Consider the following 27,194-nt stretch of genomic DNA (forward strand, 5'->3'; position numbering starts at 1 on the left):
AAACGATTTTTCAACTGGTATACACAAGACGATAAGTGCAGGATAACTTAATGCAAAGGAATAGACATTTCAAGAAGTTCAATCCTTACCTTGCTTACATCCTATGAGGTTCATCTTCACAGCTTCATGCTTCTACCACTACACAAATTCGAGCCTCTGCAAATAAGGTTATTAAAGGAGAAGGCATAGCTTCAAACTATAATCGAACTTCCGCAGGAAGTCGGAAGAACAATAGAGATGGAAAGCTTATACAAATTCAAATGAAAATAAGTGTGTGGATTGAACTGAGAATAGTATCATAAATATAATGGACATTGGGTTGGAAATATATAAAGAGAGTATCAAACGAAATCCTTGCAAATTGTGCTTCCATTTTGCAACTGATAGTTTACAAGAAAAATCGGGAAGTATTGAGGGAAATACTTACATGTTGGTGAACAAAAAATAGATGGATGAAAGAAAAAGAGACTCTAATTGTTTAAAGGTGGATAATTGAACTAGGCAGCAGGAGGCCTGAGCTCATGATCTTGAGATGTATCGCGTACTGATGGAGGAAGATATTGCCACATTGGGATCAAACCATAACCAGGAAAAACAGCCATCTTACCTGGAGCAGCATGATATGCAGCTGGATGACCAGGGATAAGCCCTGGAGGTGGGATGGCTATAGATTTCAACTGTCGTTCGATTCTTTCTTTGTCTTCCTTCAAATTCATTCTCTCTTTCCGAAGATCATTCTTCTCTGCCTGTTGAAGAATTTATGCAAGCAATTTATGTCAATATCTGTTTCAATTTGTGACAATGTCATGCAAGTGGAAATGATAGCTAACCTTTAAGCACTCGACTTCTTTTAGCAACTTTTCATTAGTTTGTTTGAGCTCTTCGGCTTCTGTCTTGAGTTGGTTTAACACTCTAATGGCATCATCAAGAATGGCCGGCTTATTATTTTTGGAAGGCCTACCAGGTTCTAAAGCAATACTTAAATCTAGAAACCTGCACAAATTACCAACAAAAACAAAAGCTTTACACTTTGCTGCATGTCCTACGAACAACTGAGAGAAGCATTAACTCATCCCCTAATATCCCACAAGAAGTGCAAAATCCAAACAAGTGATTCTAATTTTGAATTCCCTTTTGGATGGCAAAGCATATTCATACACAGAACAGAAATACCATCAGGCTTGTCTCCCCATCATAATCATCAATAAAAATGGATGAAAAAAACACGAAAGATTATAGATGCTTGCCTATCATTTAATCTCTCTCTCCGCAACCTCTCACGACAAGCTTTTGAAGTTGGTCCAGCGCACGACCCATCTCGAGCCCTGAGAATTATTCAAGCGAAAAGCTTACAGGTAGATATAAGTGAAAAATTAAGGAAAAAGTTCACAATAGATCGCTTATTGACTAAGAAAAACAAATGATGCTAAAATTAAGTGAACCATGGGTTATGTTTATTTCCCAAGATACGAGCTATTTCCTACTGAAAGGGCTAGAACCACAAAAAGAGAGAACAAGTTGGCTAAAATTGATGTTTCCAAATCTATAAGCAACGATAAGGTCACCAATTCATGAGTAAGCCATTGACAATTCACTTGCAATATTTTACTGAAACCTAAAGTAAAACGCTAGGTCATGGATTTTCGAAAAACATGTCTTTGAGAAGCATAGAAACATAAACAGGGAGAACTGAAAGAAGTTGGTATCGCTGCAGACCAAAAGAACTACCTCTTCCGCGAATGATCGTTTTGTTCAGATTCAACACGCCCGGCTGAAACATCAGTATGCGCGCAACTATCCCTGCAAGCGAAACGAAATCCCTAAATTCGTGAAATGCCCCGTTCAATCAAACACGTGAAACAGAGAGTAGTTAAAAAGAGAACAAAATCGAAGAAGAGGAGAGGAAGGAGAGCAATGCAGTAATTAGTGTTGAAATATTGCCTGGAATCACTAGGTGGCCACAAAGGATCGAGCGAAGGGTTAATGATATTGTCGCCGTCGACGAACAAGGAGTAATCGAGAAAATCCCAACAACTCGAGTCCTCTAATGGATCCATCTGATCTGGAATCAAAGCGTCGTCGTCGACCGCAACTCTGATCCGAACTTGAATCTCATTTCGCGATCAAAGCTTTCGGGAAATGGGAACGAAGAGATTGATAAATCCATGGAAAATTAGGGAGTCGAAAAATGGAAAAAAGATGATGGCGGATTGGAAGAGCCAGTGATAAAGGAACACGTGTACCGCACATTGACCCCTCGATAGAGGGAATCTCGAATAAAGCGAAATTTTACCGCCGCCGCGTTTGTTTATCTGGTTGGGTATCATTGTCTGTTCCACCTGGTTGATCCGCTGCGTACAGCACCACCACAAAATTGTACAACCGCATCCCAACCTTTTAACAAAGAAATAAATTAAAAAATATCAAATATATAAAAGATTAAATCATTACTTCTTAAACAATAAAAACTAAATCAAAAAACTTCCTTCCATAATTGAGAAGGGTTGACAACATAAATTTGAGCACCTTCATATCTTGTAATAATATGAGTCTACCACTAGTCGATATTATTTTCTTTAGATGTTCTTTTTGAAACGCGTTGCTAGAGGAGACGCTAGGGGGAGGATTAAATACCCCTTATAAATAATGTTTCGTTGTCCTCCCAAACTGATGTGAGTATACGCTAGAGAGCGGTTTCCACACGTTTGTAAAAAATGTTTCGTTTCCCTCTCCACTAATGATGTGTGATCTCACAAGTCACCCCTTCGCATTTTATGAACGCAATTATCTCTAAATCGTATTATTTAAATTTATGGTTCTAAATTGAATCAAAACCTTAAAAAAATCTGACTTGGATGGATAAGAAGTTGGTTCTTTGGGCCATAAATAAAGTGATCACTTTCCAAGGATCAGCTAGAATTGGAAGTACCAACTCAACCATTTCCCCATGTGATTTAATGTGAATAAAATATAGTTTAAGATATCCATCACATCTGATATCCAAAAAGAAAGGGATAGATATGAAAACCAAAGCGTATCCAAGAACCAAACGAAATGACACTCTTTAGCTATGGATGAGGGAAACAGAAACCTTGTTATTCAACCTGAATGTATTTATTTGCATCTTGAACATAGAATGGATAGAAAAAGGGAATGATCAAATGACATGAGCTTCATTTTTGAGCTTGTCAATCAGTTCATCAACAGACGACAATACGACACCCGCTTTTCTTTTTGGAGGTTCCGTGACTTCAACGACCTCTAAATCTGGCTTCACGTCCACATTTAATTCCTGTGGAGTGAACTTCTTTATCGGTTTCGATTTCGCTTTCATTATGTTTGGGAGCGTAGCATACCTTGGTTGATTCAGCCTCAAATCAGTTCTGCATGACAACCCAAAACAATTAGTTCCTTGATTGAAGATATCTAGATCTATGGAGTTTTATAGGCAACTGGTCTTCTGAACTCTCTAAGTACTCAACATGATCACTAGACTTCTAAAGGATGAGTAGTTTTCAGCATCAATATTTCAAGCAATTCGAGCTCGAGTACAAGGAAATCTGAATCTGAAATATCGACATTTCAAATATAAGTTCGAGAAACTAACGTGATTACGGCGGGTAAGTCCAAACAGAGAGTCTCAAGACCACCATCTACTTCTCTGTCCACTGTCACTGCCTGCTTCTCCTTGTCTATCACAACCTACTGGAAACAAGGATCAGAGTCATATCATATTCTCTACACAGCAGGCAAGGTAGTTTCAAGCAATGTAAAATTGAAGAGAAGCACATAATCATTCTCATATTCTCTTGGCACCTATTTGCAAAATCTAAGAAAGGTTATAATACATAATAAATACGAAATTGTACGTGCCAGAAGTCGAATGAAGTTTAAAACGATTTTGAGGAGAGATTGACCAGTATAAACTAGACAGACATTGAAAGAGAACTTCGAGTTCCATTATGCAGAGATGAAACGTACACGTTGACATTTTGGGCAAATTTTAAGTTCCATGGGCATGATAGCTTTAGCACGACAACATGAACGTCATATCAGTAACTTTCGTGTTCCATTGTTTTAATAACTATGTGTATCCACGCCAATCCTAATACACTTGGTATCAAAAAATCTCTTATGTTTGAATCTAGAAATGAGCAAATCTCAACCTGTAACAGCCCAAGCTCACCGCTAGCAAATATTGTCCTTTTTGAGCTTCCCTTTTGGACTTCCCCTCAAAGTTTTTAAAACGCGTCTGCTAGGGAGAGATTTCCACACCCTTATAAAGAATGTTTCGTTTTCCTCTCCAACCGATGTGGAATCTCACTATCCACCCCCTTCAGGTCCTAGCGTCCTCGCTGGCACTTGTTATTCTCTCCAATTGAGGTGAGCTCTCACACAACCCATGGTGAGTTATATCTACTGATTTCTTATAAATTTCTTAGTAGTTGCTCAAAATAAACTACTCAAACCTAATGGAACGCAGCACCATGTATTAAGCAGTGGATATTGGAGCAGAATCTCAAAGTACTCAATTAAGTATTCTTATTGCTGCATGAATCATGTAAAATTTATATGCTTCAAGCTAACCTTCGAAGCAAAAGTCCCTTGAGGCCAGTTCAGAAGACCTGCAACCATCTGCCCCGTTTGATTACAATCATCATCAATAGCCTGCAATTCCAGAGTCAGAAAGCTGAAAATGGATATCAACATACACAAGAACAAACAACCAAATTCCACAATCCTAAATTCCAATGACATATTCCCCATCATCATGTCATGACCCATATGTAAATGGTCCAAGCAAACACCCAGATTTATCAGAAAAGCCCAATTCAAGATCCCCAAATTTATCAGAAACCCAAATCAACAAAATTAGAGCAACTAATCGCATGTACTCAAAATTGAAAGATGACCTGTTTGCCTAGTAAAAGAAGCCCAGGCTTCTCAACCTCAATAAGGGCTTTGAGAAGCTTAGCAACAGAGAGAGGATAAAGGGGTGCAGTGGCTTCCACATGAATGCCCCTATCAGCACCCATCGCGAGGCCCGTCCTGAGAGTATCGACGCACTGAGCCGGACCCATACTGACCGCCACGACCTCAGACGCCAAGCCAGCTTCCTTGATACGCAGGGCTTCCTCGATTGCAATCTCGCAAAAGGGGTTCATCGACATTTTCACGTTCTGGGTCTCAACGCCCGTCTAATTTTACAGTTTCAAATAGGGTGAGTCGTCTTCTAACAAAACAAATCAAACAATGCAAAATTATAGAAAGTAAACTGAAGAATTGATGAAATCGATTCTTACTCTGTCCGCTTTCACTCGGATTTTAACGGCGTAATCGACGACTCGCTTAATGGCGACCATGATCTTCATCTTGATCGTTGTATTGTGTATCGCTAAGGGTTTGTTCTTCGCTCTTTTGGTGGGGAATTCGAGTTCGCCACGGAAAGAGAAGAGAACCAGCTCTTGAAATCTCTCTGGAAACGGAACTAAACATACTTCAAACTTAATATTCGGCAAGAAACCTTTCGCTATTATCTCTTTTCTTTTAATTACTATTTATTCATAATCATTATCATTTTAATTAATTCATAAACTTAAATATGTTGATCTTTGGCACAATATTACTCATTCTTATCTTGAAGTTATTAATAAAAAGAGTTTTAATTAAAAAAGAAAATGGTATAACAAGTGGATCATTTGGGCCGAAATGGAAACGAATTTGTTGTTGGGTCGTGTCGGACAAGACTTTAACAACTGACCCATTGATGAATGAACCATACGAATTATGAAGCCTGTGGGAGTGTCTTATAAATAGGCACCCATCGGCCATCGCCGCTGCACTCCCATGGCGGTTCTGTTGCAGCGCCGCCTGACGAGTCCATTTAAACACGAGGACCTAATTGTATAAGTGATGAAAAACTTGAATACCTCAGCAGCTACAAATAGAAAATTAAAAACGAAAACTTCGTTCTATATACAACAATTTCACCGTCCATTTGATGAGATCAAAACCCAACACAGTCCATGCTCGTGTGTTGACGATTAAAACACAACATTTAATGTCAAATTATGTGTCCTCCCACCCTTTCCCTTCTTTGTTAAGAGACCAAAATCAAACACTATTCCAATACATGGGTCCTAATACCCTCCCATCTGTCATGCTAATATTAGACGAACACGACTTTCAACAATGGTATGATATTGTCCACTTTGAACATAAGCTCTCGTGCCTGTGTTCTAAGTTTCCCAAAAGGCCTACCAATGGAGTTAGTATTCCTTCCTTATAAACCCATGATCATTCCCTCATTCCCTAGGGGATGTGGGACTTCCATCATCCAACAACTAATACTATCCTTGAAAGACCCATTTTAAAGAATATCCGTCAAGACACTCGTCTCTCAACCTTCACCCTCATTCATGTGTCACTGGGTAACTCACTAACCACAACGTCTAAGAATAGTGGAGAGCTCACATCATGACTCTAATATATTTATGGTAATAATATATTTATGGAAATGTGGAGTGTGGTGGATTAGAATATTCAAGCAGGACCATGGACGTTGGTAGGGGTGTCATAATCTGCCACGTTCTAAAATCTCTAGTGGGGGAGGATCGAACTGGGCAGACCAGGTCAGCACCGTTGACATTGTCAAAACAAATTTAGACAGCTCGGTTTAGCATATAATTATAATTACAAAAAGTAAATGTAAAAAGAAGAAGAAAAAAAACGGTCAATCTTCTCGGTTTAGACCGTATATAATTTCATGAAATATCCAAACGACACGTCGTCCACTCCCCTCTTTCTAGAAGGAGAGATATGTCTGTGTCGTTCTAAGTTTTTCGACGTCTACGTGTCTTTTTTGGTTTGCTTGTACTTCAATATAGTCAAACTTTATTGGTTTGAAGCATTTTTACCATGTTCAATGATATTTTTATAACAGTATTAGATCATTCTTATTTTATAGAGATTGTCGTACGAGCGTTGAGACACCACACTCTTATGCATTGGACTCCCGGCGTCGACATAGTCCAATATATTGATGTCATCGTCTCGGCCACTATGCAATCATGCTCGACAAATTTTAAACATCGACACACACCCAATATCTAATTCTTTTCTCTTTTTGTCTTGTTTTTGTAGTTACAATGTACCACCACCCATAATCATCGTCTTCACGAAAAGGAAACAAAGTTAAATCAATTTGTTGTATATGTGAAGTAATATAAGTATGAGTGGCAAAGAGGAAACGTTGATGCGACATGGGATTGGAGAGAAAGCCACCAACTTTTTATTGCCATAAAAAATCAAGAATTTAACATTAAAAAAACAAAAAGAATCCTAGAAAAGCCCATAAGAAAGTGAATGGGTGAAAGCATTGTTAGCCACCACCACCTTCAACAAAGCATCCAGATGCATTGGACTCTAAATCCATTGCTTTCATACAGATTATTGTGCATATAATAATTGACCCTTTTCGTAATTTCACCATATCAATTTAATTTCCCATAAAAACATTAAATATGGAGTTTAAATTTTCAAGCTTTAACAATTATCGACACAAATTTTTTTTAACAAGAACGCACGTGGGATTCTTCCCACGTCTATAAATATGAAACCATGTCATGCAATATAATAAAATTAAAAAAAAAATTAAAAAAAAAAAAAAAAAACATTAATTAAGCTCCATGGACGAGAGTGGTGGCCGTGGGAGAGGTTATGCAGAGGATTCGTCGACGGCCGGAGGCAGCAGAGAGATCCGTTACCGGGGAGTACGACGGCGTCCATGGGGCAAATTCGCGGCTGAGATACGCGACTCTAGAAGGCAAGGAATACGCATGTGGCTCGGGACTTTCAACACGGCGGAAGAAGCCGCGCGTGCTTATGATCGAGCGGCATATAGCATGAGGGGCCATTTAGCCATTTTGAACTTTCCCAATGAATATCCACTCACCACCGCCGCCGGCGGTGGTGGATTTTCCTCTTCAGGTGGGTCGTCTTCAATGTCAATGCGGCCAAATGAAGTGATTGAATTTGAGTATTTGGATGACAAAGTGCTTGAAGATCTTCTTGACTGTGGAGAAGAAAGTGATAAGAAAACCTAAACATCCATACCCTGGTTCGAATCACCATCAATTCACCCATTTTCGTAATCTTTTCAAAGCTTCATTTCTTTCGTAACGCCACAATCAAAATCAGCTTGATTAATACAAATTTTTAATCAATTAAAGTAATCAGAAGGTATAATAAATAATTTGCATGATGTTTACTACTTTGCATGCATAAAGCTATCCCAATGAATAACCAAATCTACTTAATTAAGCTAATCATACAAATGATTAACATAATTCACACGTCCATAATAAATTGAATTGTATAATTATTAACACACCGTTTGTCATGTCTCTCCATAAATATTTGTCTAAATATCTGAAATGCTGACGTACACACGACCCGTCGTAAAGGTAAGACAAATTAATGATTAAACTCGGTTTAACTATTACTAATTTTTGGATTTGGGATAGTTAATGAATGAAAAGGAAAAGGGCGCCGCCACCCAAATGTGGATGCCCATGATATGGACTCTTAACCTACTCTACCTTTGCCATGGAACTCCAAAGCTGACATAAACTACCCTTTTAAATTTTGTAAATTTATATTTAATTCTGTATTTAATACGTTTTCAATATATAATTATTGTGTGTTGGGTAAATTAAGAAAAAATGTAAAAGGAACAAAAACGAAGGAATCCATATCCCACAGAAGTTGGGTTCGTGGGATTTGACCAATCACAATTAGACGAAGATTCTCCCACATCGGAGACTCAAGTGGGAGTGAAAGTATTGGTCAACGCCATATAAAAGCCTCACTAGTTGTTCATTTCCCATTTTGGTTTACTTGGGATCCAAGCTTTTTGACTTCTTCTTCATTAATTAATTAATTATATCAATCTTTCTTTCCTCTTTTAATGAACACACCAACGTAATCTCATAAATATTGTTACCGTTTAAATTTGATTTTATTTTAGTTTATTTAATTAAAACTTTGGTAGTTAGTTTTGTATCATTTTTATTAAATAAACAGAGAACGTGCATATTGTAGGCTAAGGATAAAATGAGAAAGATTTAATTTTATTAAATAATTACGTGGATGATAACAAATAGAATTCATAGAATAACAATTTGGCCCGCATATCATACCGGATATTAAGTCAACAATTTCAACACAACCCTAGATTTGTAGTAAAAAACGTTCATCAACCGTAGCACATGGATTCCTAGTCTTTTAATTTTTCATAATTTTGTTGAAAATTATTGAGAGTAGTAGTCCCGTAGAAACGTGTCATTTTCGAAAACCAAAATGACAATTCGAGTAACGATGAACCCTCATAAAGTAGCGAGGAAATCATGATAATAAAAAATTAGGATTCTGTTTATTAAATTTCTTTAACCTAAATTTCAAAGTTGACGAAAACAATTTTAAAAAAATAATAATAATAAAAACTATTAAAGAATTTAGAAATAATTTAAAACAGTGAAAAACCAAACAAAAAACATATCCAAAAGGAATTAAAAACAGAATATCATTGTCATATGCTTTTGAAATTCAATATAAGAGGAAGAGAGGTGAAGTTGGTGTGGAAGAATTTTTTATTAATTCAATTCATTTTATATTTATTTTAAGCAATAAATAATAAATCATTAATTCACTTTGCAAAATTCGATGTCGATTTGGCAGAAAAATATTCAACAACTTGCACTATATTAATATTCTCCCTTCCCCTTCAACAATTTTTTTATTAATTGGGTTTTTATATGAAAATTAATCTTAATTGCATGAAGAAAACGTTGAATTGATTTGAAGTAAGTAAAGCATGTTTTGTGAGATATTAATAAAAAGGAAGAGGGTTAATTAAGGAGTAATAAGAGTTATGTAGATTATTAAGGGCTTAATAAAAGGTAGGGCAAAACCCAAATACAAAGCTGTGTTTTTTTAATTATATGCTGTTCTTCTTCTTCTTTTTCTCCTCTTGTGCAAGAAGGTCATCCAAAACTCGGCCGTCCAGATACTCGAGCACGATAACTTGGTGTGGATCAGGGTTAGAAGACGAGGATCCAGCGTCTCCGGTGTCGAAACCTCGATTGATGGGAGCAGAAGAAGGAAAGAAGTGAGGAGGGTGAGGAGGAGAACCCATGACACGAGCATAATATTCACCAGGGAAATTCAAGCTAGCAAGATGGCCTTTCAAGTGAAATGCCATCCGATCATAAGCCCTAGCTGCATCCTCGGCGGTGTCGTACGTGCCGAGCCATTGTCTGGCTCCGTTCTTTGAGGGGTCTCGAATCTCGGCAGCGTATTTACCCCATGGTCGACGGCGCACTCCCCGGTACTTGATCCCGTCGTCCCCTTGCTTTTGTTGATCCTTACCCTTACGAGAATCCTCCATTGGGAAGGTTTGTGTGTGTGTGTGTTGTGTTTTGAAAATTGAAAGGGAGTTGATGAAGGATTTATAGTGGGGAGTTGAATTTGACCAAAATTCGATTCTCAGATGTGTCCTTAGAAAAATGGCATTCAAAGAGGGTTATGTGTAAATCTCTTTTAAGTTTGATACAGCATTTTTAAAATACGATTCTCATTCTCATAACCCTTCCATTTCTCCTTTCCTCCTTGCCTACGAACAAAAATCTTAGCTTATTTTTTTATTTTTACTGCATATTTAATAGTTTATGTCACTAATTATGATACCCCTTTTTTTTTTTTTTTTTTTTTTATTCTTTTTCTCGACCATATATTATTTGCTTTTTTTTATTTTATTTTGTATAAATCTAACACTATTTATTTACTTCTAAATTATAGAAAATAAATAATAGTCGTTTATTTCATTTCTATGCTTCAATCTATGACCTAACACTTTCTTATTTCTCCCTTTTTTATATCGTCTTCAATACCCTCTTCAATCAAGGGATGCTCGTTAAAGCGAGGAGAAAAGAGAATAACGAAATTACTAAGGGGCCGGTATTAATAAGATTGTGTGTTAGTTAATTATGTGTTTGAGTTTAATATACAAAGACTTTGTTCTAATTTGTTTTGATCATGTGAGATCCTGCATTGATTAAAAAGGAAGAACTAGTGTCAACGAGGATGTTGGACCCAAAGGAGAGTAGATTGTGAGATGCCACATTGATTGGAGAGAGGAACGAGTGTCATTGAAGACATTGAGACCCGAACGGGGTGGATTGTGAGACCAATTCAGAAGGTTCTCCGCGATCAAAGCTAATATTAGTTGGCTGAGATTCCCAATTTTGTTGAGTTTGAGAGAAGATATTTTGATTTGTGGAATTTGTGGAATTTTATTTTTCAACTAGAATTTCTTTAGACCTATTTGATTGTCGGTAATATTTAAAATAAATAAATAAATAAAATCACATCCTTTACTAATAATTAATAAACATTTGTATATTAATAATTGTGGAGTCAATTTTAAGATCCTGCATCTCAAAACTACTGTTGTTGGGTGGATTTCAGAAGCTATTTTGATGCTATAAAATAATAGAGTTAGGGAAGAACCTAATCTTTTTTAATAATAATAATAAAAATAAAAATAAAAATAAAAAGTATTCTCCAAATAAATTATGCCTCATTGTAATAACTTTTATTAAATTTTCCAAAGAAATAAAACAATAAATATAAAGTTAATTATGTTTAGATTAACCAAATCTATTTTTATTAGTAATATATAGTTTATGATTAGATATTTAAATAATTATAAGCAACCCATGGATTATGTGAGCCGCTAATTTTCCAAAAATAAATAAATAAATAAATAATGTGTGGATGTGGAGATGTAGAATAAAACATGCAAGAAAATCTAATTTGAACGAATAAAATCCAAATCCCAACATAAAGAAGCTTTTATCCACTTCCTGTTTTCTCTATATTTGTCCCCTCCAATTTCATTTAATTCATTCAATTAACATATATATATATATATATATATATATATATTAACCAGGGGCATAATTGATATTTATTTAAAAGAAAAATAGTTTTCACTAATCCATGTCCAAACCAGTTTAAATATAGTCCAACAACAGATCCAAAATGGCCCCAACAAATCAGTTTGTTTCTAGACGGCCCAATAACGGGAAACACGGTGGAAATGTTATTATTTTCTTAATTAATGAACCAAAAATCCACGTAAGACCCATGGGTTGGGGGTCATAAATAAATAAATAAATAAATAAATAAATAAATAATCAACCACATGCAATGTATCTTCCCCCCATAACGTCAGCCCTCATCATAGCTTCATTCGCCTAACATCTACCTCTCTCAAACTCCTTTTTTCTTTAAAAAAATAAAAATTTACTAAATTATATTTAAACATACTAATTTACCATTGACTATAGTGGAGCAATAGGTAATTTAAATTAAGCAAAGGAATAATATTATATGAAAATAATGATTAAAAGGAAGAAACTAAAAATAAATAAAGGGCGAAGAAAAATATCCTGTTTTGACCAAATTTCCTGGGCTCCATAATATTGTATAATTTCCCCGAAAAAAAGGGACCAAATATATATATATATATATTTGCAGAGTAGAAAAAAGAAAATAATTTTGACTGATTAAACGACCAGGTACAGCATCACATTTGACACCTGAGGAAGGTACAGCCCGACTGAGACTGATCTTTCTCAACCTTGAAGGAGTCTCAATACCGTTACATGAATCGTCCGTAAAAAAACCCACTTCTCTCTCATTCAGGGTCATCGAGATCTTTACAGAAAAGAAAAGCTTGACTCAAGCTATGAACAAAGAAAGGGGATTGACTGAGTTTGGTAAAATTGAGGCGCTGGTGTGTGAGGGAACAGAAACATCGTGGCAGTTTCGTTTTAATGTTTGATATAAAAACAAGAATAATTATTTTCAAACATTTCTTCTAGAAGCTTGGTTCCACCACTCTTCAGCTGAAGCTTCCTATAGAGAACCAAAATTTGAAATTTCTACAACTTAATTTCTCTCTCTCAATCTCTTTCTTCCTTTATTTTATTTCCTACCAAATCTTTTCTTTTTAATGTATATATATTTCATAAACTCAAGATTTAGCTTTATTATCATTCTTACCTAAAATTTATGAATGAATGCTACATATGCTTTTATAATTGGTTAAACATATTTAAATTGTATTTAGAGTAGAGAACGTATTAGAAAGTTAAAATTGTCTGACACCTTTTAAGATTTAAAATTAAAATTCTAAATCATCGCGGAGATGTTAAAAGTTGAAAATTAAATTATAGTAAAATTTAAGAAAGTTTATAATATAAATTTAAAAATTAAAATAAATAATAACTTCAAATTCTCAAACAACATGAGAGATTTCGTTATGAAATATATTAATATAATTATGTGATATCCCACGTCAATTGGAGAGATGAAACATTTATTATAATGTTGTAGAAACCTCTCCCTAGTAAATGCATTTTAAATTATGAGAGCTCCGACGGTTACAAATGATATCAAAGCTAGACATCGGGTTGTGTGTGAACGAGGATGTTGGGTCCCAAAGGGGTAGATTGTGAGATCACATATCGATTGGAGAGGGAAACAAAAAGTCAAAATATAACAATATCTACTAATGGTAAGCTTGGACTCCTATGGCCAAGTCGTGCTCATCGACGCAAATACTAGCCTTGCGTGAGGGTGTGTGGGAGCCGTGCTTGCCCCCGCTTGCGTGGCCTAGTTGCTCTTGAGCATGCGTGCCTTGTTGGCACTTGTATAGAGACAACTAAAAATTAATAAATTAATAGCCTAATAAAGATAATGTTTTGTTTAAATTTGAATTAAAAATAAAGTAGTATAAATTGACGGTTGAAGTCAAAGATGTGGACGGTCGGGCTGGATAATTTATTTTTTTCACGAGCATTCCCAAACCTAAATTTATAAGACTTTTTTTATTTTCTCTCTTCGATGAATAAATAAATCAATAAATAAATACCATTTTCAACAAATTTATGAAACAAAATTACACAATTAACCTCATAAGTTTAATAATTGTTAGACGCTCAGGCGTGAGGTATAATAAATGAAAAAGCGACATCTCTACATAAATTAAAACCTCAATAATGTATGAAATGTCAAACTACGACTGCCGAGTTCTTCAATCAATCTCTGTCCCTTCCTTTTCACAATTGGAGGCTAAAAAGGGTAATTTAAATTTGTACTATTTACTTCGACGATGAAAATTTTGTAGTAAAAGTAAATTTAAAAAAAGAGGTAAAAAGGATAAAAACTCAAAACTCTTATTAACTGCTGTTAAACCACCAATCAGAATGGTCCATGCAAACAAGACTGATCTCCAATGGGTCACGTGAGCGACACGTGTCTGAAACCAGTAGCAGTTCGTCATCATACTACCCGACAAAAATCTGCTGACATCAGCAAAACTATGGCCGCCATGACTTCAATTCACGCATGTGTACAATTAATCTGCTCCTTCCACAACGACGAAAACATTATAAATTAATTAAATATGAAAATACTTTTCCCCGAAAATACCCCCAAACCCTCACTCATCTTCCCTTTTTGCCCTTATCATTTTCCCCTCTTTTTTCTTTTTTCCTATTTTTTAGTTTAATATTCGGTATATATAACCACAAAATGCGGCCTCATAATTTCCTCGCCCAAACGACTGAGCTTCAAAGCCCACAATTTTGAATCAAATTCCAATCTTTCTGAATTTCATGGATTACGCCGGATTCTTCTCCTCTGTTTCCGACTTCTCCTCGGAAGCCTCCTTCGGCTCGCCGGAATCCTGTAATTTTCTTCCTTTCAATGAGAATGACTCAGAGGAAATGCTTCTGTTTGGGCTGATCTCCGAGGGCACACGGGAATCCTCCGACCCCAGTATCGGAGCGGTGCGAGTGAAGGAAGAGGAGGTCGATTCTGTCGGCGAAGATACCCGGAAGAAGGAAAGGCCTTATAGAGGGGTTCGCCGCCGGCCATGGGGTAAATTCGCGGCGGAAATTAGAGATTCCACTAGACATGGGATAAGGGTATGGTTGGGGACTTTTGACAGTGCGGAAGCCGCCGCTTTGGCCTACGATCAAGCCGCGTTTTCGATGAGGGGTGCTGCCGCAATTCTAAATTTTCCCGTGGACAGAGTAAGGGAGTCCCTTAAAGAAATGAACTTCGGCGGAGGCGAGGCTGCTGATAGTATCACCGACGTCGGCGGGTCTCCGGTAATAGCGTTGAAAAGAAAACACTCGATCAGAAGGAAAGCCATTAGCAAAAAGAACAAAGAGAGGGATTTGAGGATCCAAAATGTGATGGTTTTGGAAGATTTAGGCGCAGAGTATTTGGAAGAACTTCTGGGCTCTTCTCAAAATAGCATCCCCTGTTCTTTCTAAATCAAAATTATAATTTCCTGTTAATATATACAAAAATATATTTGTTTAATCTCACCAGACAAGAAGAAACAAAATGCTTCAAAATGTAAGACCTTGGAGAAGATGATCATATTGTTTTAATTTTTTTTTTTTTTTTTTTTTTTTTTTTTTTTTTTTTTTTTTTTTTTTACTTTTTTGTGTTGTTGTAAAGCAGGGGGGAGAAGGTGAGTTATCCTTGTAGCTCTGGATAGGCTCGACTCAAATATCTTTTTTTTATTATTATTTTTTCCAATTTTTAATTTTAAATACAATTATTAAACGAATGTTGCCCAATAAATGTAGACTTTTCTCTACCATGTGTACTATAAAATTCACATCTCAATAATTATTTGCATTAAAAAAATAACAGAGTAACTGTAAAAACTGGAAAATCAACCTCGTTCATTACATAGTTTATTATAAAGTAGATAAAAAATGACCGGTGGGATCAAAAGTACCCGTTGGATCTAAAGTCCAATTTCCATTAATATTTACGTTTAAATAAAATACAAGGTTACAACTAATACCTAAAAATAAATAAAATATACTACTAATCAAAGTAAATAATATTTAAGATATATTTTATAATTAATTATTATAATATATTATTCAAATATTATATCTCAACCGATTAATAAAAAACCTAATATATATTATTTATAACGGTTTGAATTCACGACTAAAATATTGTTCTCTTTATATTTATCTTTAAAACTCGTATGTTATGGCGAGTTATAAAAAATGTTTCGTTTTTTCTCTTTAGCTATCGTGGGATTTCATATTATTCTAACATACATCCCATAAATAAATGAATTAGTGATAAATTAAAATGATAGGTTGAAAATTAAAATGTTAAAATGTGTATGTTTTATTATTTTTGGGAAGCTTCGAGCTTGCTTCAATTGGATAATTTAGAAGATGATGAATGCGTGCTTGACTGCCTTGCCGTCACCTTTCCGCAGCTCCAAGCAGAATCAAGATTGTCTTCCTCTTTTTATTTATTTATTTATTAGTTTTGTTTTTATCTATGAATTCTTAATTTTATTTTCATAAATTTTATTAATTTCGCTTAAATTATAAGGGTGGTTACAAAATTTCTTGTATTGTATTGGGAAATTTTCTCGATTATTTGAAATTTTATAATTATTATTATTATTGTTTTGTGATTATTTTTTAAATATTTTATACAAATCTAGGCTCATAGATCATTAGTAGCTTAAAAACTATGGGTGAGATTTAAATAAAAAATTAAATTATGGGCACCAATTGTTTTACCCAAAATGAACAACCCAATAAAGGATTGGGACTTGTCTGAGTTGGCACAATAGGAACCAAACCATCCAATTCAATCACGTGGTTCTTGACTATTCTAGGTCAAAGTCTTGGTCAAAATCCCAACCAAACTACTACTACTTATTATTATTATATTATTTACTCTACACCATGCTGACGTGGCTTCTTTTCCATTTCTCTTCCTCATGGATATTGGATACCACAAAATTCCTTTTCTCAATGTCTTTTATTATTATTATTATTATTATTATTTTCTTTTCCAAAAAAAAAAAAAAAAATCTTTGATTTATTTGATTTGAAGTCCTTTCAATTTATTCATTTAATATGTTTCATTTTATAAATTAATATTTATTTTTTTTTCTTTTATATTATTCTCAATAATGCAATACCGTAAAGAAAATGATTTGGAATGATTAATGAGCCCAATCTACTTTATATTTGGGCCGACGAAAGATCTCATGGGTTCACATTTTAATGGGCTGAAGCCCAATTACGCTAGCCTGATTATTATTGGAACCAAGAGATCCAAGCCCAATAAAATTCAGTGTTATATAAACTTTAATTTTAGGAAAAAATTTAAAATTTTATATCGTCAGTTCTCTTAATTGGTAGAATTCTTAAAATTTAAAGATTTAATGGTTTTTTTTAATGTAATAAATAAGTAAAATTTAAAGTTAAAAAGGTAAAAAATTGAAATCAATCCAAAAGGTTTGAAACGTTTTGTATGTTTAACCAATTAAAAATTTTGAGATTAAATTATGCCTTTAAAATTTTATTTTCGTACTTAAAACTTTAAATTTCTTCAGAAAAATATCACTTAATTTATAAAAAAAAAAAAAACATATTTTTGATATAAATAACGAAAATTGTTGTAGTGATTAATTAGAAATGGTGACATTTTTTAAAGAGCAAATTGTCAAATAATTAATTATTGTTGCACAAAAATGGCATGAGAATATAATAATATTGTTATTTTGTAGTTAAATTTACTTATATTAAAAAAAGAGTGTAAAAATGTCATTGAAAGGGATAAGGACAACGACTTATATATATATATATATTAATATGCACAAATATTGAAATTAAAAGCTCAATTATTTACATTAGACGTAGAAATTTGACTTTCCTTTTTTGCGATATTTAGTTTAAAATTTTAGATATAAAACCACCTTTTTTAGTACAATAACATAAAATATATATGCGTTGTCCTAATTTTAGAGGCCCCATAATATTTTGTAAACAATATGCTTATTTAATAAGCTGTTATTTTATTAATGAAATAATAATAATAATCATAATAAAATAATTGTGTACGATACCTATACAAGATATTTACCCTCGATGATGCAAAATGCTGTGATCCGACGTCGTATGATAGGGTCAGATTGGTCGCGTGTGGAGGTTATTAGCCGTCGATTTAGAAATAGTTTTGACTTTTTAACATTGGGCCCCACTAGACTCTTCAATATTCCTTTTCTGATTTTAATTTTATTTCATTGGTTTAAATATCTAAATTTAAATATTAATTATTTTATACTAAAGTCAACCAAAATTAGTATTTTTTATATTAAAACAGGACCATGTGTTTTTCCCTACTATTTTTCTTTTATAATTATTAAAAAAAAAAGGAAAAAACAAAAAATAAAAAATCAGGGTGATTGAAATTTATGGACATTTCTAGTATTTAATATTATCTATGCAACACAATTTCCACAATTTTGGCTCAAAAGAGAAAAAAAAAAACTAATGGATTTAAATAAATTACCAATTTTTTTTTTTTTTTCTTGCTGAGATTGAGATGGCCAATAACCTTATTTGAATTAATATGAAATCAAATAAATATATAATTAAAATTCAATAAAATCAAGCAATGTTTACTTTCACATTAGAAGGTTTTATAAACCCACCACGCAAGTGGGCTACCGTAAATATTATATATATATTTTAGATTTTTAGTTTTGTTAGTTAAAAAATGTCAACGATTGTGAGCTACTCCAGCCGTATATGTGATGCTATATTGATGTATAATACAAAAGTCAACTCGCTGACTTTTATATTTGTACTTTCTTTATTGTTTTGAACACATGCAGATAAGGTCAACCAATTTAACTTACTCAATAATAAATGTTTTACTCGCAAAAGCTTTTTTTTTTTTTTTTTTTTGTCAACGACAAAATATCAATTTATTCCCGAAGTTATAGACTTATGTAAAAAGCTTCTAGAGATATAATATGGTATTATATGGTATTAGAGAACCGATTTTAGTATTCTTAAATATCAAAATTTTCTTTTGAGTTAGGATTTTGCATCAGAGCCAAAGCCAAATCCTAACTCAATCAGTGAAGCCTTTACGGCCGCTAATCATCCATCGTGATAAGTCCAATCGAGTATCACAACAACCACAACTTCCTGCTTTCAACACCTTCCCTATTCTATTTTTATCTCATTTTTAACATGTATAATCTTCGAATAAGTTGTCCCTCATAATATTGTTATAAAGTTTTTATTTTTATTTTTTTGAATGAAGAGCCCGGGATGAGTTACGAGTTCGATGGAAATTGCATTTAGAAACGTATTAGGGAGAGTAATTTGGGATTATTTGGCATAGAAAAAAGAAGTTAATTAGGGTTACCATTTGAATAATTAGTAATGGCGTGCACTATTGGAAAAGGCCAGCTGGGGAGGAGCAACTGGCAGCTATGGAGGAATTGTTTAGCAACAAATTAGAAATATTAAACCAATAATAATCTGATTAATAGAAGTATTTTTGTTTATTAAAGTCCTAATTGTAGCTAGATATAGAGATTAAAATAGTATAAGTACGTGGGCATATACCATAAAGATGCTTTAATGATTCTTCTCATTATAAAATTTGCTAAAATGATTCTCCCATTTCATTACCTCACCACACTCTCTATATAAACTATGATCAATCCCTCAATCATCTCATTCCCTTCCGCTTCTCCTCGCACTTTGGTAAGAATTACGAGTTTCCTTCTCGATCTCGATCGTTTAAAGTACTTTAGAATTCAAATTTATGATGATATATATGTTTTTTTTAAGCAGGATTGAATTGGATTGGATTGAGAAGGGTTGAAATCGAGGAGCGATTAACAAAATGGCTCAAGAATTGGGAGTTCTAAATGCACTCGATGTTGCAAAGACCCAATGGTACCATTTCACAGCGATCATTATAGCGGGAATGGGGTTCTTCACGGACGCCTACGATCTTTTCTGCATTGCCGTGGTTTCGAAGTTGCTCGGTCGGATATACTACTACTCGCCTGGCTCTGCTCGACCCGGCTCGCTTCCTCCTAATGTCTCGGCTGCTGTTAGCGGGGTCGCGCTCTGTGGAACTCTGGCCGGGCAGCTGTTCTTTGGGTGGCTTGGTGACAAGTTGGGTAGGAAGAAAGTGTATGGTATTACTTTGATTCTCATGGTGCTTTGCTCGTTTGGGTCAGGGCTTAGCTTTGGGCACTCTGCCAAAGCAACTATGACCACTTTGTGCCTATTCCGCTTCTGGCTTGGCTTTGGGATTGGCGGTGATTACCCACTTTCCGCTACTATTATGTCTGAATATGCCAACAAGAAAACTCGTGGGGCTTTTATAGCTGCTGTCTTTGCCATGCAAGGATTTGGCATTTTGGCTGGTGGGATCGTTGCTTTGATTGTCGCAGGTACCAAAATTACATTATTTAATCATATCGATCAATAATTTGTTGAAAATTGTTGGAAGTGAATCCCATATTAACAGTAGCTTATGCTTAAAGTAGACAATAACATATTTTATTTTGGGTGCAGCTGCATTCAACAACAGGTTCTCAGCTCCCGCATACGAAGTGGATGCGGTGGGCTCAACCGTACCAGAGGCGGACTACGTATGGCGAGTAGTTCTAATGTTTGGAGCCATCCCCGCTGGTATGACATACTACTGGCGTATGAAAATGCCAGAAACTGCCCGTTACACAGCTCTGGTGGCGAAGAACGCCAAGCAAGCGGCGGTGGACATGTCAAGAGTGTTGCAAGTGGAGCTGGAGGCAGAGGAAGAGAAATTAGAGAAAATCGTGGCGACAAGCAAAAACAGTTTCGGGTTGTTTTCCAGAGAGTTTCTGAGACGGCATGGGCTCCATTTACTAGGAACCACCAGCACTTGGTTCTTATTGGACATCGCATTTTACAGCCAAAACCTCTTCCAAAAAGACATCTTTACAGCAATTGGTTGGCTCCCTCCCGCAAAAACCATGAGTGCTCTGGAGGAGTGCTTCAGAATCGCCAAGGCCCAAACGCTGATTGCGCTTTGTGGAACCGTGCCAGGGTATTGGTTCACCGTGGCTTTAATTGACATCATTGGGAGATTCACCATCCAATTAATTGGGTTCATAATGATGACTATTTTCATGTTTGCCATTGCGTTTCCTTACAATCATTGGATTTTGAAAGAGAATCGAATTGGGTTTCTGGTGATGTATTCACTCACCTTCTTCTTCGCCAATTTTGGGCCCAACGCCACCACTTTCATCGTTCCAGCTGAAATCTTCCCTGCCAGGCTGAGGTCCACGTGTCATGGGATCTCCGCCGCCGCGGGTAAGGCCGGAGCAATCGTCGGGGCATTTGGGTTCTTGTACGCAGCGCAGAATCCGGACGCATCCAAAACCGACCCTGGTTACCCACCGGGTTTCGGTGTTAAGAACTCTCTCATTGCACTTGGTTGCATCAACTTCCTCGGCGGTTTGCTCACATTGTTGGTGCCGGAACCTAAAGGAAAATCACTGGAGGAATTGACCGGCGAGAACGAGGCGCCGGAGGAAGACGCCGCCGCCGCCCAACCGGGAAATAGAGCCGGACAAGTTTGATCTACGACTGTGATTGGAAATTAAACAACTCCTGTGTGACATTTTGTGGAATTAATAAATAATGTGTCTTGGGTTTGGGGTTTGGGGTTTGGGGTATGCGTCTTGTGATATCATTTTGATTTTTGATTTCCTTATGTATTTTGTTTCTCTTGGTAAAAGTCATATACATGTTCTTACGTTTTTTTTTTTTTTTTTTTTTTTTTTTTTTTTTTTTTTTTTTTTTAATTTTTAAATTTATATACTTTGTATTGACTACCATTTTATTTTTAATGTGTTACAGAAAAAAAAAATAAAAAATTATGGGCCTCCACTATTTCTCTTCTTTTGGGCTTGTAACGAACTCAGGCCCAATATGATTATGGGCCTACACTATTTTTAATATGGTTTTGGGCTTGTGACGAATTCATGCCCGGGGTTATTGAGATGGGCTTAGTCTCTGGGCCGAAAGATATTGGGCTAGTTGGAAACACGCGTAGACGTTTGGGCCGTGGGTTGCTAGGCAGGTTCCGAACCTGCCAGGTTTAGTCCGAAGATGTGGTCTGGATTCTGTTTTCCTACCGAGGCTGAGGTTTGGACTTTGGCTCGGATTCCGAGGCTAAGGTTTGGATTTTTTTGCATAATTTGTTCGGTTTATTTTCAACTCTTACTATATTTGATATTAATTTTTTTTTTTTCGATTTATCAACATTTTTCTTGACCTTAAAATTGGAAGAACGATTAAAATGTTAAAATAAACATTTTTAAAATAACACATGATTAATTTTTTTTTTTCAAATTTAAAACTAAAAATAAAAGGATGAATGGGAAATTATGTGGTCCTAGAGTACAGCTGGCATTTACTATAAACGCCATTTGTCATTTCGAATATTTCCTTCTGTGTAATCTCAATAATAATGCGTCATATTTACAATTTTGTTGGAAAATATAACTTTAATTTAATTTAATATGAATTTTCGAAAAGAACGAGCAGATTTGAAACTATTAAATTAATATGCGTTGCAGATATATTCATGAAAAATAATGAAATTTAATTTACAATTAATATGCATTGCATCATTTGTGTGCTGTAAGGTAATTAATTTTTGTTTTCATAAAAAAAATATAAATTTATGTGTATGTTTTTAATTGAAAAATGATTTAATTTGTTAAAACAAATCGAAACAACGAAATAAAATAAGAGATATAAATGGAGAAGAACAAAAAACAGAAAGTGCAGCGTGAAAAAACGCGCGCCAACGTGGAAAATAAGAACTAAAATGGAATATTCGATGCCGAACGCTACTCAAGATTCCTTCCATTTACATGCGATGGATGGGGTTGCCGCTTCTTAACTCCCCCATCCCCTCCTCACTTCTCTCCATTGCCTTTCCTTCTTCCTCCTCCTCCACCGCCGCCGTCACATTTTCCGGTGATAGCAGGAATTGCGATTCTGCAAGGACTAATAGTGGAGATCGCAGTGTTTCAGTGCTTCCTGTGAGTCGACGTCTAGGTATAGCCACTGCGTATTTGCACCGCTCTAAACTCTTTTTATTCTTGCTCTGTGAATGCTGTGCATTGATTTCCGCTCTCTGTTTCTTTGATTTTAGTTTTAGGTCGATTTGTTTCTTCTCTTTCGGAAATTTTGTTGCGATTTCAATCTTGTTTTTGTCGCGTCGATTGATTTCCAAAGAGAATCGAATGATGACAAATTTATTGAAGATTCTTATTACGCAGTTCCGATTAAGTTCTGTTCCAATTTTTCTTCTTCTATCATCTTCTGTTTGGCTGTCACAGAAGGCATTGCGAATGGATATTGGAGGAATTTTCTTGCTGATTTCTTTGAGAGGATTTAAATGACCACAAAAAAAATTCATATAAATCATTTTTTTTTCTGTTGAGATATAATTCAAAGTATTCAAAAGGAAAGATATGATTTAAAGTAGTTAAGATATGATTTACTATTTCTGGTCCAATGTATAAACCTTATAAATACTCGAATGGTGTAATCCTTTAAGCATCGAGTCATAAAACAAAGCTTTGATCCATTTTTATCTTTTATATCTCTTTCACTATCCAGTTTCCCAACATTTTCGACATTGTTGATTCTAGTAAGATTTCTTTGTGGCTTTCCGAAATTTCTTCTTTCTTTTATGTCGGCTTGAGGGCGTACGATTCATAAGAGAAAGAACTGAAGTTTCTGAAAAGTGGAACCCTCGCGGGAAAGCTATAGTTTGGCTGATGACTTATATATGTATATATATGTATAATTCCACTTTTACATTGTTTTATTACTTATAGGAACTTGGGAGAAATTCCAACTTTAGTTGGGCTAAAAAGATAAAAATATTAGTAAGAAAACCCTAACTATTTCAATTAGTCGAACTGATAGTTTTTAAAAATACTTTAAGTATTGCTTTAAATCAAATACATACAGTTTTGAAGTTAGAAAATGAGTTAAGGTGCACTTGTTGACGACGTAGATAATGTATATATTTTTTTTCTTTTTGCCATATAAAAGGTTTTTGAATCTGAAAGGCTCAAGCAATTTTGGGATGAGTTCCTAATTCGTTTTTTGATGCGGCAGAATTTGAATAAAAATAATGAATCTTCTCCATTGAATTTTTGTTGGGTTGTCGCCTTCGTAAAGTTGGGTCCAGAAAATATTGGGACTCCACATGTCGGAGGAAATTTGGCACCTCCTCCTGTTGTCTTCTCTGCTATGGCCTACTTACTGCTTCTATTACCCATCCACATCGTTGGAACTTTCTTTTATTTAAATAATCTTCCATTTATGTTCTATTCTGCCGTACTCCAACATGTGTTTTTTAGTGAAATTTGCACCTTTTGTCTGGGAATTCGTAACTCGATTTGAGCATTTTTATGATTGGTTGAGGTTGCTGGTTCTGTGATTGTGCTTCGCCTGCTCCTTCTTCCTCATATATGGGCCCTTTTGTTTCTTCAATTCAGGGGAACAATTCTGAGAAGAGAAAGTTGGGAGAGTTTTAATCATGGCAGGAGAGCCACTGAAAGTGCTGGACGCATTGGATGTAGCCAAAACCCAATGGTACCATTTCACTGCAATTGTAATCGCTGGAATGGGATTTTTCACAGATGCCTATGATCTCTTCTGCGTGTCTCTCGTAACCAAACTATTGGGCCGAATTTACTATCACAAAGAAGGCTCAACCAAGCCTGGTGAATTGCCCTCTAACGTAGCCGCCGCCGTAAATGGCGTCGCTTTCTGCGGAACTCTCTCTGGCCAGCTCTTCTTTGGGTGGCTTGGTGACAAGATGGGTCGCAAACGAGTCTACGGAATGACTCTTATGCTTATGGTCATTTGCTCTGTAGCTTCAGGCCTATCTTTCGGCGGCCGCCCATCATCTGTGGTGGCTACTCTCTGTTTTTTCCGATTCTGGCTCGGATTTGGCATCGGCGGCGATTACCCACTTTCCGCCACCATCATGTCGGAATATGCCAATAAAAAGACACGAGGGGCCTTCATCGCCGCCGTGTTTGCAATGCAGGGGTTTGGGATTTTGGCCGGTGGGGTAGTGGCAATTATTGTGTCCTCCGCTTTTGACGCCAAATTCCCAGCTCCATCGTACCAGGAGAATCCCGCCGCCTCCACCGTCCCAGAGGCTGATTATGTGTGGCGAATTATTGTGATTTTTGGTGCTTTTCCGGCTCTGCTCACTTATTACTGGCGAATGAAAATGCCTGAAACTGCTCGTTACACCGCCTTGGTTGCAAAAAATGCGAAACAGGCGGCCGCCGATATGTCTAAAGTACTGCAGGTTGAATTAGAATCGGAGCAGGATAAAATCGATGAGGGGAAATCGAAGAATGATTTTGGGTTGTTCTCGAGGGGTTTTCTTCGTCGACATGGGCTTCACCTGCTGGGGACTACCTCTACTTGGTTCTTGTTGGACATCGCATTTTACAGTCAGAATCTCTTTCAGAAGGACATTTTCACTGCCATTGGTTGGCTTCCTCCGGCAAAGACTATGAACGCCATTGAAGAGGTTTACAGAATCGCCAGAGCTCAAACCCTCATTGCATTGTGCAGTACAGTACCTGGGTATTGGTTCACTGTGGCGCTCATCGACGTAATGGGACGATTTGTAATTCAGTTGATGGGGTTTTTCTTCATGACGGTATTCATGTTCGCAATAGCCATTCCGTACAAGCACTGGACTCTGGAATCCAACAGAATTGGGTTTGTTGTGATGTATTCCCTGACGTTCTTCTTCGCGAATTTCGGGCCAAACGCCACCACATTCGTGGTTCCGGCGGAGATATTTCCAGCCAGGCTCCGGTCGACCTGCCATGGAATATCAGCTGCATCCGGAAAAGCAGGGGCCATTATTGGGGCGTTTGGATTTCAATATGCGGAAAAGGCGATTGGAGTGAAAAAGACATTGATAATTCTCGGTGTAGTGAATGCTCTTGGGATGTTCTTCACTTTTTTGGTTCCTGAATCGAAGGGGAAGTCTTTGGAAGAGGTATCCGGTGAAGCTGGAGAAGGCGACGAGAGCATAACAGAGTCGAGGTCTCATTCTATACCTGTTTGAACGTTGTTTCTGTTGGAGTAGAACGTTCTTCCGGAGGTCTGTCTTTTTTCTTCTTTCTCTTTATGCATAGTTTCATTTAAAACAAGATTCCATGTGTTCTATATGGTACGCCAACCTTCGTATTAGAAATCGCCGATCTACCGCCCACAAGATGCTTCTTCGGAAAATATAATGGCAAATGACAAAGACTTCGTATTTTCAGGACATATTATATAAACAAATTAAATGTTGGAAGTTTAAAATATTTGAAAATAGAACTTCCTTGTATTTGGTATTGTATTTTACAGTTTAATATAAATTAATAACATTTGTATTTAGTTTCTACCGTCATATTTGTCTATCATGTGATCAAAGTTTCAGCAGAATAAATTATATATAATTTTAAATTTTAATAGCTTAATTGATAAAACGATCCAAATCAATTCAAAATATCACTAAAAATTAATAGTTTATTATTATTATTTATAAATTTAATTTATATTGTAAAATTATGATATGTAATATTTAGTATACTAATGAACATTAATCCTCGTAAATCAATAAGCAATTAGTTGTAATTACTGAAAATAAACTTTATCAACCGAATTTAATTCATCATAATTAACTAATAGATTTAATTAACGATTAATTTAATTCCTTATAATGTACAATTAATTAACATATATTTAAATAATTTATTGCTAAAATAATTAATTATATTAATTTTGGTAACCTATGTCAAATAGCCAAATAATTGATCGGGTATATTTAAAATATAATTACAAATAAAAAAATAAAAGCAAATTAAGAAAGAAAAAAACAAAGAGAAAATCTATGAATTTTGTAAGGGTGTTGAATACCCTTGATTCGTGGGCATATATGGAATTATGTATTTCTAGAATCATCCAATAAATTTGCTCTCCACTTTAATAAAATAAAGTTACAAAAAAAAAAAAAAAAAAAAAAACGAAAATAGATTTAAATTTCAAGGTCAATAAATCGTGGTACGGAATAGGACACCGTTCTCACCAATAAGAGAGCGGTAATCGCTCCTTGATTTTCCGTTACAGATTCTCAGTTTTCTAATTTTT

At 35.5% G+C, this 27,194-nt stretch overlaps 5 protein-coding genes and 2 pseudogenes across 5 annotated transcripts; 4 read left to right on the top strand and 3 right to left on the bottom strand.

The window, feature by feature from the left end:
• Positions 1-341: 341 nt before the first annotated feature.
• On the bottom strand, positions 342-2,183 carry LOC111790138 (transcription factor bHLH104-like). The gene is made up of 5 exons (XM_023670969.2): positions 1,942-2,183; positions 1,729-1,800; positions 1,248-1,325; positions 831-993; positions 342-746 (listed from the first exon to the last, which is right to left on the bottom strand). Exons 1-5 carry the CDS (start codon positions 2,055-2,057, stop codon positions 498-500), a joined length of 678 nt encoding a protein of 225 aa, XP_023526737.1. The 5' UTR covers positions 2,058-2,183; the 3' UTR covers positions 342-497.
• Positions 2,184-3,075: 892 nt separating this feature from the next.
• Positions 3,076-5,536, bottom strand: ETFBETA (electron transfer flavoprotein beta). Its single transcript, XM_023670566.2, has 5 exons — positions 5,304-5,536; positions 4,914-5,198; positions 4,588-4,668; positions 3,608-3,702; positions 3,076-3,383 (listed from the first exon to the last, which is right to left on the bottom strand). Exons 1-5 carry the CDS (start codon positions 5,370-5,372, stop codon positions 3,158-3,160), a joined length of 756 nt encoding a protein of 251 aa, XP_023526334.1. The 5' UTR covers positions 5,373-5,536; the 3' UTR covers positions 3,076-3,157.
• Positions 5,537-7,683: 2,147 nt separating this feature from the next.
• On the top strand, positions 7,684-8,105 carry LOC111791792 (ethylene-responsive transcription factor ERF096 pseudogene; annotated as a pseudogene).
• Positions 8,106-9,997: 1,892 nt separating this feature from the next.
• LOC111789645 (ethylene-responsive transcription factor ERF098 pseudogene) lies at positions 9,998-10,447 on the bottom strand (annotated as a pseudogene).
• Positions 10,448-14,662: 4,215 nt separating this feature from the next.
• Positions 14,663-15,740, top strand: ERF1 (ethylene response factor 1). Its single transcript, XM_023672674.2, has one exon. It carries the CDS (start codon positions 14,745-14,747, stop codon positions 15,408-15,410), a length of 666 nt encoding a protein of 221 aa, XP_023528442.1. The 5' UTR covers positions 14,663-14,744; the 3' UTR covers positions 15,411-15,740.
• A 4,052-nt stretch (positions 15,741-19,792) lies between these two features.
• LOC111791255 (putative inorganic phosphate transporter 1-3) lies at positions 19,793-21,797 on the top strand. The gene is made up of 2 exons (XM_023672524.2): positions 19,793-20,398; positions 20,523-21,797. Exons 1-2 carry the CDS (start codon positions 19,840-19,842, stop codon positions 21,572-21,574), a joined length of 1,611 nt encoding a protein of 536 aa, XP_023528292.1. The 5' UTR covers positions 19,793-19,839; the 3' UTR covers positions 21,575-21,797.
• Positions 21,798-22,887: 1,090 nt separating this feature from the next.
• Positions 22,888-26,454, top strand: LOC111790175 (low affinity inorganic phosphate transporter 1). Its single transcript, XM_023671013.2, has 2 exons — positions 22,888-23,063; positions 24,521-26,454. The coding sequence occupies exon 2, from the start codon at positions 24,562-24,564 to the stop codon at positions 26,122-26,124; it is 1,563 nt and encodes a 520-aa protein (XP_023526781.2). The 5' UTR covers positions 22,888-23,063; positions 24,521-24,561; the 3' UTR covers positions 26,125-26,454.
• Positions 26,455-27,194: the final 740 nt, after the last annotated feature.

This window comes from Cucurbita pepo, chromosome 3 (genome assembly GCF_057944985.1).
Source record: "Cucurbita pepo subsp. pepo isolate OVF chromosome 3, ASM5794498v1, whole genome shotgun sequence".
NCBI classification, from domain to species: Eukaryota; Viridiplantae; Streptophyta; class Magnoliopsida; order Cucurbitales; family Cucurbitaceae; genus Cucurbita; species Cucurbita pepo.